Source organism: Epinephelus lanceolatus, chromosome 6 (assembly GCF_041903045.1).
Source record: "Epinephelus lanceolatus isolate andai-2023 chromosome 6, ASM4190304v1, whole genome shotgun sequence".
In the NCBI taxonomy this organism is placed as follows: Eukaryota; Metazoa; Chordata; class Actinopteri; order Perciformes; family Serranidae; genus Epinephelus; species Epinephelus lanceolatus.
In genome coordinates this window covers 16,208,818-16,225,944 of record NC_135739.1, presented here as the reverse complement: position 1 = coordinate 16,225,944, position 17,127 = coordinate 16,208,818, and the positions used below count along the sequence as shown (strand labels likewise).

Genomic DNA, 17,127 nt, shown 5'->3' with positions numbered 1-17,127 from the left:
ACTAAAAGTGATAGAACGTTTCCGGCGTCCTGTCACAAAATGGTTCCCCTACAGCTATAGGGAAGTCAGTAGCTTGTCTGTTTGTAGGCACGATGTTTCGTCGTATTGTTTGATTGATGTTTTTGGCATCTGTCGATTTTTAATCATAAATGGATTCCAGGGTTTCTGAAAAAGAGGCGTCTCGCCCGTTGAGACGATCAGCAAGGCATTCTTCCGGTAATGTTAAAGGTGAGCAAAGTGACTATGGCTAAATTAAATTAGCTTAGCTATTGTAGCCCTCGAAGCTAGCTGACTGAAGCTCACTCAGAGTTTAACGACAAAGCTCCTTCAGTTTCAGTTTTAACTTACTTTGGCTGATTTTATCCGTGTTGACTAGAAAATTACAAATGAGCAAATGCGATTTAACGTTACGTCCTTGAAGGAGTTCTTTGGCATTTTATTCATTATCAAAAGTTGATGACATCAAACCACCAACTTGATAACCGTTACGTCCCTCTGCTTCTGTCTCAGTATTGAGTTATGAACCGACCCCCAGGGGTCCCCTGAAGAGGACCAGAAAGAGGACAGAAAACCAAGCTCCTGCTGTAGCTGTCAATGGTTCCAGAGACGTGGAGGATGGCTCAGAGGATGAAGGTGGGCTGCTTAAAGGTACCATATTATTTTTATTTTCAGTTTCAAATTCATTTAGTTTTAAACTAGAAGTATTCATGCTTTAATGTTTAACAAATACTTTATTTTTCTATTGCTGTTTGCCTGAATATACCCGTATTGACCCCCTGTCGTAAAAACAACCTTTTAGCGGCTGTTTCTTTAAACCTATTTCCCCCCACATAAACCCAATCTGCTCTGACATGACAGTGTTTCAGAGTCTTCCACATCTGCGCTTTCAGTGTCTCTACAGTGTCACTGCAGCGATACTGTAGTGGCACCTTCTGTCTTTTTGTAACAAAGTTGTGACATCACAACTTCAAGGAAGCCCTTGTGGCTCATTTAAAGGCAAAGTTTCTGAATATTGACTGGGTGCATTTGTCTTGGATTGAGCGTGTTGAGACCTTTACATTGTTTATATACCATCTGTACTCGCTCTATATGGAAAAAAACACAAACCCTGGAAATCTGACTTTTTACAACATAGGACCGTTAAATTAACAGTATATACCTAGTTAACCCTCAGACTGTACTATTCAGGTGTAAAAATACTTTTTATCTCTCACTTAACAGAGTCCCCTAGCAAGAAGAGTCGGCTGAGGACTGGAGGAGCAGCGGGCGACAGTGGGGATGAGAATGACATGGAATCAGTTGGAGATTTGGAAGAAAATGAAGATCAGGAAATGGATTTTATACAGGATTCCTCTCATGGCACTGAGCAACCAGAAATATGCCAAGGTTAGGGTTGCAAGTAATTAATATTTTGGATATTGATTAGCGCCTTGCCCATTTTCTTTCTATCATTCATCTAATGAATTCTTAAAAAACTGTCAGTTGTCAGTTGTTCACAATATAGATGTATATCATTGAAAATTATATAAAACTCAAACAGGCAGCAAAGTCTCACACTTAAGAAGATGTAATAGCCGAATGTGGCTTTTTTGCTTGACAAATGGCTTATAAGATTAACTGGTTATCAAAATTGTTGATACATGTTTGCATGATCGACTAACCAGTTAATTGCCTTATTGTTTCAGCACGAGCCAAAATGTTATCAGTGATGTGTGTGTCCACCAAAGCAGATGTTATTAAATGAATGATTACTTAGCTAATAATTATCTATGCATGCAAGTGCTTTCTAATGTGGCATCTCTGTGTAGTCTGATCATTTAACTGTGAGTTAACTTATCTTTGATTGATTTGATTTCTTGCTGCCATTAGATCTGATCACAGGCAGTTTAGTGATTTTATTTAAATCAAGGTTTTCCCACTGTATAAATCAGGCGCCCTTGGAGATGTGAATTTATCCCCACGAGTCGTCCTCGGTGAGTGCTGCAGACCCCGTCATGCTGTAAATGAAGATGCAGACTGGATGAAAACAGCGAGAGGTAGGAGAAGGCTCTATCTTTTGTCTGCATGGGAGTGATTACATCAAGAGAGGATAACACAGTTGTTCTAATCTGGCTTGCTTGTTTTCAGTAAAACCATCAACAAAAGGACCAGTAGCCCCCACCAAGACTGCCACACAAATCAGACCTCCGGCAAACAGACATGACATGCCGATCCCTAAGGTCACCAGCATGGCTGACTACAAGAAAACAATGGAGGCCAAAGGCAGGAGCACTGGTATTGTTTTTTCATTTTGGCAGATTTCTAGCGCCCCCACTTTTGTCAAGAAAATTGGTCTGGGCATCTTCACCCTCAGTGGATTTACATTTCTAAAAACGATCAGATTTTTACATCAGTAAATTCTGCCTCACTTTTAGGTATACCGTCAGTTAACCACTATGTCCGTGGTGCGTATCCAGCCTCGGAGAAACCCTACACAACGCGACAACGTGTGAATAACATTCCAACAGAAAAAGAAACTGTTAAGCCCAAAAAACAAGGTATTCCAGCTTCAACTTAATAATTCAACAACATCTAATATAGCTGTGACGTGTTTGACATTGATTTAATGAGATTTTTTTCTTTTGCAAGGGGTAAAGAAAACGCCAGTTACAAAGACAAGCTCTGGGTATTCCTGTAGAGGTAAGCTATAGTATTTTAATTACATTATCTTTGAACCCAAAGATGCTTATTCTACATGTGTTGCAATTCTACATTTGAATATGGCCTTGTGTCTTTCCAGGAGTCATATGGTGTTTATGGCGTTTGATTCTCCTGGTGCTGTTCTGTTCTGCCGTGTTGCTGGCATACAAGATAAAAAAGACTGCAGACAGTAGAAAGTTTCCATCCGGGGCTGTAAAATCAGAAAGGTTTGCAGATCAGTTGTCTCTTCTTGAGGCCCAGTTCCCAAATCAGCGGCCTGTTTTGTGGAAGAGGAGCAAGATCCACCTGGAGAAGCACCTCCAGACAGCCCAGCCCACAGAGCCAGTCAGTCTGATCTTTACTGCAGGGCAGAGGGCTGAGAGGACACTGCACTGCCTGGCTCGGGGGCTGGCCTCCTCCTTCTCCGCTGCCCTCAATGCCTCTGTCCTCCACATCGATGGAGCCAGTAAAGCCAGCCAGGGCAGCGATGAGGTGAAGCTGGACATCGACAGCCAGTTGCGAGCGGCTTTTGACGGTGACAAACCCGTGGCCGTTATTCATCGCTTCGAAGAGCTGCCTCCGGGCTCCACCCTCATTTTTTATCGCTACTGTGACCACGAGAACGCCGCATACAAGCGGGTGTTTTTGTTGTTTACTGTGCTACTTCCTCAAGATGAGGTCAAGGTTGATCAGAATCTGAAGCAAGTGGAGGAGTTGGTGCAAGACTATCTCAAGAAAAGGCTGGTGGACTCCAGCAGTCAGATTGCCTTCAATGAGATGGACATTGACAAGTTTGGTGGACTGTGGAGCCGCATCTCCCATCTTATTTTACCTGTGGTGTTTGAGAAGGAAGTAGAGCAGAAAGGATGCTGATGACATCAGAATACCACTTTGGACCAGCCTGATCCTGCTTGGGAAGAACATGTAAATATAACGTGTGTGTGCTGTTACATTTCACATGTAGACTTGAGTGAAAATGTTTGAAGGTTGTGTTAATCTCTCTCTGTCTGAGATGAGATTGTTCTCATGCTGCAGTCCGGTGTTGATGATTCAGTTTAACTGCTCACAAAATGTCCAGCACTGATGTTTTTTTTATACATGCATACATGTACAGGCTTTTGCATAAGGATGTCCCACCTTCATTCCACTTCCAAAGAAGGATATGAAATCCATGTTCTCATGGACATTTAGCATACGATCTATAGCTTAATTTGTTGTATCCTTGTTTTGTGTCATGAATCTGTATTGACAGCACTTTGTTCAACTGATTTTAACCCTTCTAAAAGGCTAAATAATTAGCATGGATTACACTGGCTCAAAATAAAACAAAAAAGTTTTGTTTTCTGACGACAGCTTTTGTTTTAGGTGTTCATGTTTCTTGGTCTGTATCAAACCTTGCAGACAACTGATGGCTTATATATTTCTGTTTAATGTCCCCATGGAGATGTGCTTCCCTTCATTTAATTCTCTGGTGTACACATTTGGATTTGCACTAAAGTTTGCTTTAACTATCCATCTTATCCAGAGTGCTGGCTTTTATGAGATATATTTTATAAATCTTTTATATTCTTTGTTTTTTTCCTGAATGTGTATATTTGTGTTGTCTTTCCTAGATTGGAATATTTTTGAATGCTTTGTATATATACATATATATATATATATATATATATATATATATATATATATATATATATATATATATATATATATATATTTTGAAGATAAAAAGCTTTGTTTTTTTGCACCTGTTGTCAAGAAACCACTGAGATGTACTTACAGTGTCAGACCTTGGAAACATGCAGGTTCTTATCAGGTGATTTGAATTTGTAATAAATGAATATTACTAAATGTTTGGCAGCAAGTCACGAAATGTGCCTTAAACACTCCTATGGAAAAGATTAGACTGTATTTGAGCCAAAACATTCATCAATCACTTGATATTGTATGTTGACGACAACAGAAGTCAAACGAGGTTTCTTGCAGAAAGATTTGTGCAAAAAAAAAAAAAAAAAATACAGGTAAGTGTTTTTTCCTATGATACCATTCATTCCTCCTTTTCTGATGAGATGAAATTTGTTTTGCTCACATGAATGTGTGTATATTTTCAATAAAGATTATTTTGATAACTAGAAGAGTTAATAATTAATGTAACACACAGTTGTACTTCCTCTTGGTGCTCAGTTGCAGAGAAAAGTCCACTGATGACAGCTGACTTCATAACAGTTGTAGAGCACTGCTGCTGTTAATAAGTAGTGTTTAGGTGATAGTGACGGACCCACATGTGTACAGTATCCAGCCTTGGAACCAGGTTATAACTGTACAAAAGCAACAGAAGTTAAATGATTTACTAACAGGTTAGCAAGTATGATTCAGTACAAGACCATTTATGTGTAGATTAACTAGTCCATACCCATTGAGTGCACAGTTGCCCATGTACAGTTTCACATGGTGTGTGTTTGGGATACAAGTCATAGGAAATTGCAGATTAAATAGTCAACTGAACCCATTAAGAAGAGCAATGAATTCAGACAGAGTTTTTGTGAATTTGAAAGTACGATTGTTTTATTGAAAGTATAGTAGCGCCATTGCCAATAGTGGGATAGTTAGTGGGCTAAAACTGTACATTAGTGGTTGAGGTAGCACGTTGAAAGGCAGATAGTTAAAGTGTTTATATGTTGTATTGACTTAAAAGTGGGGCGCACTGGTAGTTCACATGGACAAGGTGCGGCTAGCCCTTGTTGAAGCAGCATACCATACCATGACTTAGTCATACCAAAAATTAGGAAAAAAAACAGTGATCGATCGCATTTTAGCCATTTGTAAGCATGTTTCTGTTGTTATAGCGCCACCCAGTTGCCAATTAGAGATAAATTTCTCCAGTCACCTTGAGGCGTCCTGTTCTACATATCTACCAAGTTTAGTAAAGATCGATATGACGGTTAGGCCTAGATAAGAAATTAGCTCTTTAGCACCCCCATTTTGTTTGATCGGGTCAATACTGAGAGGTCCCCTCAGATTATGTGTGGTCATATGCCTACAAAGTTGCGTGGTGATCGGTGAAACCCTTGAGATGTTATACACCTTTATGTGATGAGCCACGCCCTCCACAATATTCATTGCCTTATAGAAGCTCAGTTTTAATAAGTTTTCCAACTTTTGCCAAGAGGGAACTTTAGATATTGGTCCCTAGATTATGTTCACCAAGTTTCATGCAGATCGGTCAAACTTGGAAGAGATCGATTTTAAGTGTTTTTCAAAAAATTCTAAATGGCAGAAAATCTGTATAACTGGAAGTTATGGGTTCTTGAGGCAAATTTGTTCCTCATGAGGAGAGGCATCTCTGTGCAAAGTTTCATGTCTCTACGACATACGGGGCATGAGATATGCCCATTCAAAGTTTGCAATAGCGCCCCCCTTTGGCCAATTGATGTAATATTGCTTCATTCGCATCCTCCCATGACCCTCTACCACTGTGCCAAATTTCACATGGACTGACCAAGTCAGTGAGGAGAAAAACGTGGAACAGACACACAGACACACCCACAGACAGAGTTTTCATCATTGTATAGTAAGATAAAATTACAAAGCAAAAGAGTTCATGACTGATGTTTAAAGCCACTTGTCAACATGACATTAAAATGAATTTAGAACTCAACCGTGCAAAATAACTCAAAATATTTCGCGGAGCATCAAAGCGAAAATGAATGTGGAAATACTGCAACATCATCAGTACTGTGCTGATAAACAAGGAACTTACAACGAGTTTAATGAGTAGCTAAATGACCGATAGATGTGCTTCAGTAACTTGGCGGAGGTTTGGTAACTGGGTGAGTCATCGACCTGACTGTGGACATAGCTGAAGGTTGCTCCTTTCCAAGGAATCATAAAACTAATAATCATTTATGAAGCACGCCTTGTGGACACTAACCGATTTATTTTTACAGTCAGAGGTATTTGTTTATATAGTAAACAACTGCAGTTTACCTTTATCTCCACAAAAAGGAGATAAAGGTGTAATAAAGATAAAGGATGTAGTGTAGGCATCATTAACGTCTCGTGTACAGTGTGGTTCTCACAAGAATTGCAAGGACTAATAAATAGACACAGCTGCTATTTACTGAATTGCCTTGTGTATGAATGTTTGTTTATTTGTAAATGTCTCTTTTTGAACTCTGTAGATTTGCAAGCATTGCTCTTGCAAATAAAATATTAGTGGCCCCCACCTGCTGCATTCTTAGACCTCTCTGTGTAGAGGTCATATAAGGTCAATCCTTGTGCTAAAATCTTGAAGTTGGATTTCTGTAACTTGAGTGATCTGCAACACTTTAAATCAAGCTAGTCCACGAAGTTATCATATAGTTTTTCAGTCCAGAACAAAAAGGAGACAAAGGTGTAATAAAGATAAAGGATGTAGTGTAGGCATCATTAACGTCTCGTGTACAGTGTGGTTCTCACAAGAATTGCAAGGACTAATAAATAGACACAGCTGCTATTTACTGAATTGCCTATCATGTTATCTTGATTGTTTTCTTTGTGGAATAATTCTGATATGATTATATAAAGTCAACTTGTAATAAAACTTTATATCTAAATTATTTCACATCGCTCACCATGACACAGTTTATATAACCTTACTGAATTAGTCACTGCTCACTACTCACCAGTGAACTAATCATTTCCATGACCTCAGATACTCCTGGCGCGAGCAACAACAGGTTGAGTCATGAGGTCAGCAGACCGACACAGACTTTATCATCCATATTACGTACTGCAGTGGACTTTGTTTAACTTACCTTTGCCCTTAAACACAAGGGGAGATCCACGTCATGAGCGGGGGCCTTATATCCTTCTTACACCATTCATGAATACAGTATTTCACTTACATGAAGTAAAGCTGGGCTTGTTTTTCATAAGGGAAGCACATGCCATACAGTTACTCACTGTGGGCATTATCACACCACTAAAATATTCTGGATGTGCCTGGTACAAGGAGATACATAACTATAAGAGAGCGTATCTTCAGCAAATATTTGCAGACTGACCTTGTTGACAGGCATAACTCTGTTAAGAAGTGACACGACCTAATTTTTTAAACTTCTTTGGAAAGTAAAAAAACAAAATTGCAATGTAATATGTGTAAACACTGAAACATAACCCAGTCTGTTTAGTCTAATTGGTATGAGCTGGTATGAAATTCAACAGTCCAGCAAAAATATGTAGCTTTATTGATAATGTTTGATTGGAATCATCAACATGTGTTTTATTTACAGCTCACGAGGTACCAAACAGGCAAACACAGTTTTACATTAACATACATTTTGTCACAGGTGTACATTCTGGGGGAGATGCAGGGGACACATCACGCTACAATATTTAGAATATAGACATTTGTAGCCCCCAAAGACATGAAAGCAGAGGGCTTTTGTTTTGAAGAAATCAAAGACATTTCCATCATAAATTGATGCAGAAAATATTCACGTGCACAAAAAAATTACCAGAATGCAGGAAATTAAGTTTCAAAATCGTATAACTTGCTTAAAATTTGCTGGGGGACAACCTCCAAATCCCCCGTTCCATATGTGTCCCCCAAATGTTGAAACAAAACCTACACCCTTGAATTTTAATGACTTTAAAGAAGCTGCTATTTAGTTAAAGTTAGACAGATATTTATCCCAACAGAGGGGGAATTTTCAGGTCATTGCATCAGTAAATGAATAAACAACAGAGTACAGAGAATAGTGCAACAAGTGTCAAACACAACTACTCATATAAAAATAAAAGTATGCCCTTTTAAGCATGTGCATGCATACAAGTGTGCAAACTGCAGTAAGGAATCTGTGATTTTAATTAAATTCATATTTATGAATAACTTAAAAATACAAAATACAAAAACTACATGAAACTGATAAACAACTATAACTTACATGCAAACAAAGTACCAGCACACCTTCATGCACAGGCCTACTTTTCCTGACACCAAAATATCCCGACAGTGACAGCGACAGCGAAACATGTGGCTCCAAAGAAGAAGAGGGCGGAAGCAGCAGAAAAAATCTTTTCGGCTGCACTGGGCTTCTTCTGAAATTCAGAGGTGCAGTGGAGATGAAACACATTTTTTACTGTAGCACATGAATTGTTATGGTGCAGACAGTTGTTATAACAACATATGAAACATTTATTTATTAATGTTATGTCATGTCATGTTATGTCATGATGTGGACAGACTCACCTTTTTTCTTTGTCGCTTCCAGCTCTCACTGCTTTTTAGACTCCCTGCAACAGGAAATGGTGACAAATATTGTTTTGTTCTTCATAAGAATCTATACTGTATTATATTATCATTTATGTTCACACAGTGCTATACAAGTCATTCACCTGTTTTGTTTCTTCCCAGTATTGTGTTTCTGAGAATACATCTTATGATAACCCAAATTACAAACAGGACCATCCACACTGTGAAGGCGATCGTCACTTTCACAAGCCAGGAATCTTTCCTCTTCTTTCCACAGCTGTCATTGTCCAAAACACTAACAACGATGACAGCAACTGTGTGTGAAACAGATTTAGAAATCAGAGCACTGAAGTGGCAACAGCAGCTCGCCTATTTGAAGAGATGTTGCCAGCTGTGACATTGATTAGCTTGACTTATTTTAAGGCAGTAGTTCAACATTTTGAGCGATGTGCATCTTTGCATTCTTGTTGAGATTTAAATGAGAAGAAACCACTCTCATATCTGTCTGGTAAATATGTGGCTACAGCCAGCAGCTGGTTAGCTTAGCATTAGCCTAAAGAGTGAAAAGTAAGGGAGTTCTGTCCATGCGCTAGCACTAATTAACATGTTATATCGGATTTGCTTAGTTCATTTAAAACTAGTCCATACCAATTGGCAGCTTTGTCACCTTCTACCTATGCCAATCCTCAATGCCTATGTGCAGTTTCACATAGATTGACCACGTCAGTGAGTAGAAAAACGTGGGACAGACAGAATGACTGACTGACAGAATGATACACTGACAGTTTCCGTGATTATACCATGACTTAGTCATAACAAAAATTAGAAAAAAACAACAACATTGGGCCACAGGGGGAGCCACAGCGATCGGTCGCATTTTACCCATTTGTAAGCATTTTTCTGTTGTTATAGCGCCACCCAGTTGCCAATTAGAGTTACATTTCTCCAGTCACCTTGAGGCCTCCTGTTCTACATATCTATTAAGTTTAGTAAATATCGATATGGCGGTTAGGCCTAGATAAGAAATTAGCTCTCTAGCGCCCCCATTTTGTTTGATGGGGTCAATAATGGAGGGGTCCCCTCAGATTATGTGTGGTCATATGCCTACAAAGTTGCGTGGTGATGGGTGAAACCCTTGAGATGTTATACACCTTTATGTGATGAGCCACGCCCTCCACAATATTCATTGCCTTATAGAAGCTCAATTTTAGTAAGTTTTCCAACTTTTGCCAAGAGGGAACTTTAGATATTGGTCCCTAGATTATGTTCACCAAGTTTCATGCAGATCGGTCAAACTTCCTAGGAAGAGATCGATTTTAAGTTTTTTTCCAAAATTTCAAAATGGCGGAAAAGCTATATAACCGGAAGTTATGGGTTCTTGAGGCAAATGTGTTCCTCATGAGGAGAGGCATCTCTGTGCAAAGTTTCATGTCTCTACGACATACGGGGCATGAGATATGCTCATTCAAAGTTTGCAATTTCAATTGGTTGCTATAGCGCCCCCCTTTGGCCAATTGATGTAATATTGCTTCATTCGCATCCTCCCATGACCCTCTACCACTGTGCCAAATTTCACATGGACTGACCAAGTCAGTGAGGAGAAAAACGTGGAACAGACACACAGACACACCCACACCCACACACAGACAGAGTTTTCGTCATTATATAGTAAGATAAAATTACAAAGCAAAAGAGTTCATAACTGATGTTTAAAGCCACTTGTTATATATCTTGTCAAAATGGCATTAAAATGAATTTAGAACTCAACCGTGCAAAATAACTCAAAATATTTCGCGGAGCATCAAAGCGAAAATGAATGTGGAAATACTGCAACATCATCAGTGCTGTGCTGATCAACAAGGAACTTACAGTGAGTTTAATGAGTAGCTAAATGACCGATAGATGTGCTTCAATAACTTGGCGGAGGTTTGGTAACTGGGTGAGTCATTGACCTGAATGTGGACATAGCTGAAGGTTGCTCCTTTCCAAGGAATCATAAAACTAATAATCATTTATGAAGCACGCCTTGTGGACACTAACATGACTGTACAGACAGAGTTTTCATCATTATATAGTAAGATCAGCAGTGTTTAACAACAAACTGTTAATAAATAAGTTTCAGGGGTGCTGGTAGGATGATTCTGTCACCTTTGGACAGAGCCAGGCTAACTGCTTCCCACTATTTCCTGTCTTTGTGCTAAGCTAAGCTAACTGGCTGCTGGCTGTAGCCATTAGACAGAAGGCAGTGAGAAGGAGAGCTTCTTCATTGGTGTATTTGGCTGAGCAGCACGAAAAATTCAAAAGCAGACAATGATGTGTGCAGCTGCTTGATCAGCATAGGACCACGGCGGGGTGATACAGCACACACATCCAACAAGAGCCCAGTTTGCTTTTCTAGTACATCCACAGTTAGTTAAGTGCATACTTCTGCAAATTTGGGCAGATGACCCACACATACCTACATGTCCACGCAAACTATGAATTGTCCTTAACTCTCAGCAAGAATGCAAATAAGTGTATTTCTCAAAATGTCAAACTGTTCCTTTAAAGACCTTCTCAAGTCTTCTCGCAGAGAGAAGTCAGGAGTTAAGTTTACTCAAATGCTTAAAATCAATTTCCTTACTTGTAAAAATGCTATGGATGACAGAGCACCCTTCGACTGTAATGTCTGAGATCTCCTTCCTTGAACAGAACAAAAGAGAAACAAAAACAGTTCTGTGAAAAGTACTGATGTAAGGGTCAATTCAAATGTTCAAGCAGAGGAAGAGGAGGGTTTTTTGTGATCAGTTGTTTATTGTTTGTATAAAGGAAGGAAACCACCACTGCAGTCATACAAGTGACAAAAGGTGAAGTGTAATACCACAGTTCCCCACCATTTCCCCTGTTCTCCTTCAACTAACCCACTCCACCCCCACGCTCTATGCCAGGGGCATATTGCTCGTGGCCCAGAACCAGCCCGCCAAAGGGTCCAATCCGGCTACTAGATGACTAGACTAAGAGGTGCCAGGTTTCAGCAGCAAGTTCAACAATGTGTTGCCTGCTTCATGTGAAATTCTGCTTCAGAGGCTTTTCCACTCCTACCAGAACACAGCTCTCTGATGTAACAATGAATACTTACTGTGACCATATTTAAAGATTTTAAACATTGTGCAAAATATTGTCAATCAGCAGCTTCAGTTTAAAACAATCTGTATCAGGAAATGTATGGACATGTAATGACAGTGAGAAGTGGACTCACTGAATGTGGAAAAACTGAGACATACTGTTGAAATTGCACGTATTTTTCTTAAGACATCTCAGACTGTTCGTCTGTTGTGTAATATACTTGTAATTCTTTACACAAAAAAGGGAGAACATTAGAGCTGATGTTACTTATACTATAGGTTATTGTGCGGTGGTTTTTATTGGTCAGGCCCATCTAAGAGATGAATTAGAATGAGTTTGACACATCTGCTCTATGCCCTGATATGGTGAACCAAAGTACACATGAGGCAGAAGAAAAGAGGAAGAAAAAAAATTAAAAAGCACGTATGCATGTACCTGTGTGCACACAAAAACACACACAAAAAAACCCTCCACCAAAACAAAACAGTACAACCCACCCATTCCTCACAACCCCCCCTCTGTGCTGCTGCAGAAAGCCCATGACCACTATCGACATAAACCAACAGCATTTAGACACAAAAGATTCACATTATTGTGCTGATTTCCTCCTTAATCCCTATTGCATGTTTTAAAGTATGTATAAATATTTCAATTGAGTAAACAGCAAAGCAAGCAGGTGAAAATGCATAAGAACATGACTGAAAAAGCCAGTTAACCACAAATATTTATAGTAAAACACTCATTTTCTCTGGTATCTTCTACCTGCTGGTCAAAGCTACAAGACGGAGAAGAAGTTGTACTTACAGTTCATGACTGGGTCCAATTGGCAGACAGACGATTACCAGCTCCACGAAATTTATTACTATCGTCACACACACAAGAACAAGGAGAATGACCTAAACATGCCCACACACACACACACACACACACACACACACACACACATACACACACATACACAGTTATTTCATACACACATCGAATATAACCTCTTACAATACAAACATTTGGATAGAAATACACATTTGTACACCACCTATTTACTTACTTTAATGGGCTCAGCCAAACAAAACAAGACCAGGGCTGATATCTCAATTGCTGCACAAAGCAGACAGCATGATATCTTTAATCCCTACAACACAAATAAAGTGTCAGCCATCTTAATAACTCCAAATAATTAGTACTGATTTTGTGTTTTTGATTTTAAAGGCAGAGACACGTAAGCAAATGACACTGACTGAGCCTATGAATGCCTTAGAGCAGTGGTTCCCAACTGGTGGGTCGCGGTCCATTCTGAATGGACCCTCTTTACACTAAAGAAACCCTATTTATTATATCTAATTTCTTTTAATATATCCACTGAAATCTCACACACTTTTTAATTCTGTAATTACTTCTCCATATAATTTTAATTGTTAGTAGCGGGGTCTGCCATTTCAGCACCAGATTCAAATTATCTTCCTATGCATGAGGGAGTCACAGGAAACATTACGAGACTGCGGGATGATGACAACCAAAAACAGTCACAACAGCAGCACAAGTTCTCCAACTCATGCCTTACCTTATTTGGATGAGAACAGAGGCTGTTAACGAGGGTGGTCATGGTCATTAATATAGTAGGTAGTTCCTGATAAGAGAGAGAGAAATGAAAATGAACAATCTGGCTTTTTTTTTTGGCAGGACTATGTGTAATGACATCTACTGGGTGTGACATGAGTTTTTAAATACCGTACCATTCTGAGTAGCACCAGCACGCTTCTGAAATTCATCACCGAAGTACCTACTCCCTGAAGAAGTTAAGAGACACATTAAAGAGTTGTGTAAATATAGATGTTGAAGTTTATATATTAATGCATAGATTTGGCACAATGTCAAAAATAAATCAATCAAGTCCGCTTTTGCGTCTGTCCTTACCTTAAATAGGTCTAAAAGTCCGGGCCTTTGAGTGGTCGTGCTTGGTTCTGCAGTAGTTAGATTTATAGTATTAGAATCAGCCTCACTTGTACTACTTGATGTTGTAGTACTTATGGCAGTACTTGGCATTGTAGTACCTCTTGTAGTACTTGGCTTTGTAGTCTCTGTTGTAGTACCTGGTGTTGTAGTCTCTGTTGTAGTACCTGGTGTTGTAGTCTCTGTTGTAGTACTTGGCTTTGTAGTCTCTGTTGTAGTACCTGGTGTTGTAGTCTCTGTTGTAGTACCTGGTGTTGTAGTCTCTGTTGTAGTACCTGGTGTTGTAGTCTCTGTTGTAGTACTTGGCGTTGTAATCTCTGTTGTAGTACCTGGTGTTGTATTTTTTATTGTAGTCATTGGCGTTGTGTCATTCGGTGAGGGCGTGGTGGGTGAAGGTAAAGTGACATTAAAATTCACCATATTCCAGAATCTGCTGAAAGACTCAACAAATGTGACTCTGAAACATATCAGACAGGCACAGATGTTAACGTTAATCATTTTGCTCAGGAGAGTATAGTAATCTTGACTTTTGGAGGTCAGTCAAAGTGTATGAATACCTAAAATTGATATCTGTGATGTCTTGTCCGCCTGCCGTCCAGTTAACATGAATCAAAGTCTTTCTTTGATTGTTTCTTTGAGAAACAGCCTGGCCCTGAGGAGAGAGACACAAGTAAAGAAACATCCACATGAGGGCTTGATAAGGCTTTAATCTTCAATTTCCACTTCATGTTCGTTTCAAGAGTTTGAAAAATGAAGCCAGTACGGAAGTGCCGAAAACTGCAGTTTTTTGAATGCTTGCTAGAGGCAAGTTTATCCCCATAGACACCCATGTTATTAAAATGCCCAACTTTACAGCAGAAATAAACACGTTTACAGCCTGATACAAAAGATTATGGTCTCTACATGTCATTTCCCACTTTCACCCCGTTTTATTAAGACTTAAAGCTACGCGTAATTAAGGGTAGACCACTTTTGATAACAGGCTGTGTGCCAATAGTTTCCTCAATTTCTCAGTCAGATCCACCCCTTGCTCATCCACAGCTCAATCCTTTTGCCCAGATATGGTCACCTCTGGCTCCCAAAACTAACCAAGATGGCGACGGACAGATTGTCAAACTTGAGGCTTCAAAACGGGTGTCCACAAACCAATGGGTAACGTCAATTAAAATCGTTGATTAAAATAGAAATGAGAAATGTGAATCTTCAACTAATCAATTCAATGCGCATTTATTACCTCTAATCATTTTGAAATGGAATGGTTACTTACTGGTATATTATGGCATTTCAGGAGTCGAGTCTTATCAGATTCAAGCAAGATGAAATTTCCAACAGGATGTTCTGTGCCGTTCGTCCAAGCCTCCAACATAAACCCCTTGAACTCTGCAGATTGTTTTCTTTTGAGAGTCACTGGACAATGGTTTTAAGGTTCATTAGTGGGACAGAAAATGTAGACAGATAACCTTGCACTTGGTGAATAACCACCGCAACAAAGACTGATAAACAAGCTTTCAAGAAAAGGGATCCAGTAGTCTCTTTACCTTTGATAGGGTCTCCCTTTTGGCTGTAGGTTAAAGTCATCGTAAAGGGCAGTTCAGTGTTCTGAGGTACATATTGCACCCCATCTCTACCCCTGTGGTTAACGAACATATTTCCACATGAATCTGGGAAGTAACCATTTGCGTACCCATGCACTTTTGTGACGACGTTAAGACCAATCAAAATCCACAACCACATCTGTAAAACAAAATGTCATTTTCATTAACATTAACATGCAGTCACTGGGGATTAATACCTGGGGATGGTGACATTATAATACATACTGAAGTCCCCCAACTTTTAAACAATGCAGTACAGAGCAACAATCCCCACACTCTTCATCCAATATACATGTAAACACTGTAAGATTAAAGTCAGCTCTTCAACTTTGTAGCAATTGTGCAATTGCAAATGCAGTTTGCTAGAATAAAGAGTCAACAATTAATTTCTTTTTGAAATAAAAAAAACATTTAAACAGTATGAGGCCTAAAGGTAGTTTAGCATTTAGAGATCTCTCTCACTGTTTTGATCAAATTCACACTTGGCTTTATGGTGCTGTAAGACCTCACTGGTAAATAATTAACAATATACCCATAGTGACAACTCCTTTTCTCTTACCTTAAAATATTTGTATACAGTGTCCCATATCATGAAACCACAAGTTAAGATGTCATACAACCAAAGACACTCAGAACTTTATGGTTAAGTCTCTAGAAAAGTAAAGAAATCTTAGGAATGTCTCTGAAGAAAGGGATCCTGCCTCCTGGACAATCCGGCATGTAGTGTGTGTTAGAGAGAGCAACATAACACCTCAGCAGAAAGAAGGAGGAAGTTAGAAAGGGCAATCTAAGTGCACGGCTTGAACCCACCCACTGGACAGCTAAATTATAAAGAAAATACAGCTTCCCTTTGCTGCGGCTTAGACCTGTGTCTCAGAATATTCTCAGGGTTTGAGGGTTTCCCAACAGCATCCAGGTTCTTCAAATGCTCTGGTCTAAAACTACTGCAATCACTCCACACAGCACAGATCCGAGTCTGCAGTGCTGGGAGAACAGCTGTTGCTTGATGAATGCATCAAATCAAAATAACTGTGAATTCAAAATCAATCCATAATGACACAGAGAAGTGCTGTTAGCTTCTTTCCTTGGAACGTAATGTAGAATATGCATGTGCTTTGAATTTAAATGTCTATTTAAACAGCCAGGACGTTTTTGTATTTTTAAGTATTTGTATTTTGCAGTATTGTTTCAGTCAGTCAATCAGTCGATCAAACTTAATTCAACACAAAGTGCTTCACACAATAATACAATAAAACGCTAGGGGAAGGGGACGGGAAAGGGAAGAAGCTACAGGGCCCTGAAATGCAGCACCTCCAGACTGAGGAACAGTTTTTAACCTACAGCTAATCCTTTATCCTTTATTTATCGCATTTTAATGTGTGGGTATGTGAGTGTGTGTTTGGGCAGAGTGAATGGAACAGTTTTTTCTTTTATTAGAGTAAACTAGTCCATACCCATTGGTAGCTTTGTCACCTTCTACCTATGCCAATCCTCAATGCCTATGTGCAGTTTCACATAGATTGACCACGTCAGTGAGTAGAAAAACGTGGGACAGACAGAATGACT

At 39.3% G+C, this 17,127-nt stretch overlaps 2 protein-coding genes across 5 annotated transcripts; one reads left to right on the top strand and one right to left on the bottom strand.

Annotated features, from left to right (window-relative positions):
- Positions 1-17: 17 nt before the first annotated feature.
- Positions 18-4,805, top strand: LOC117254386 (uncharacterized). Of its 2 annotated transcripts, none has more exons than XM_033622632.2 (8): positions 18-228; positions 511-633; positions 1,222-1,386; positions 1,932-2,036; positions 2,128-2,274; positions 2,415-2,537; positions 2,629-2,679; positions 2,780-4,805. In XM_033622632.2, exons 1-8 carry the CDS (start codon positions 150-152, stop codon positions 3,550-3,552), a joined length of 1,566 nt encoding a protein of 521 aa, XP_033478523.2. In that variant the 5' UTR covers positions 18-149; the 3' UTR covers positions 3,553-4,805. The 2 variants fall into 2 exon arrangements, with proteins under 2 accessions (XP_033478523.2, XP_033478522.2); XM_033622631.2 differs by having other exon boundaries at positions 511-648.
- A 3,075-nt stretch (positions 4,806-7,880) lies between these two features.
- Positions 7,881-16,306, bottom strand: LOC117253702 (uncharacterized). Of its 3 annotated transcripts, XM_033621319.2 has the most exons (14): positions 16,121-16,306; positions 15,505-15,700; positions 15,234-15,373; positions 14,524-14,618; positions 14,068-14,423; positions 13,931-13,977; positions 13,750-13,803; positions 13,578-13,643; positions 13,065-13,148; positions 12,821-12,912; positions 11,535-11,593; positions 9,055-9,225; positions 8,909-8,952; positions 7,881-8,757 (listed from the first exon to the last, which is right to left on the bottom strand). In XM_033621319.2, the coding sequence occupies exons 1-14, from the start codon at positions 16,151-16,153 to the stop codon at positions 8,641-8,643; spliced, it is 1,554 nt and encodes a 517-aa protein (XP_033477210.2). In that variant the 5' UTR covers positions 16,154-16,306; the 3' UTR covers positions 7,881-8,640. The 3 variants fall into 3 exon arrangements, with proteins under 3 accessions (XP_033477210.2, XP_033477207.2, XP_078024855.1); XM_033621316.2 differs by having other exon boundaries at positions 13,931-14,423; XM_078168729.1 differs by lacking the exons at positions 7,881-8,757; positions 8,909-8,952; positions 9,055-9,225; positions 11,535-11,593 and adding an exon at positions 11,631-12,632 and having other exon boundaries at positions 13,931-14,423.
- Positions 16,307-17,127: the final 821 nt, after the last annotated feature.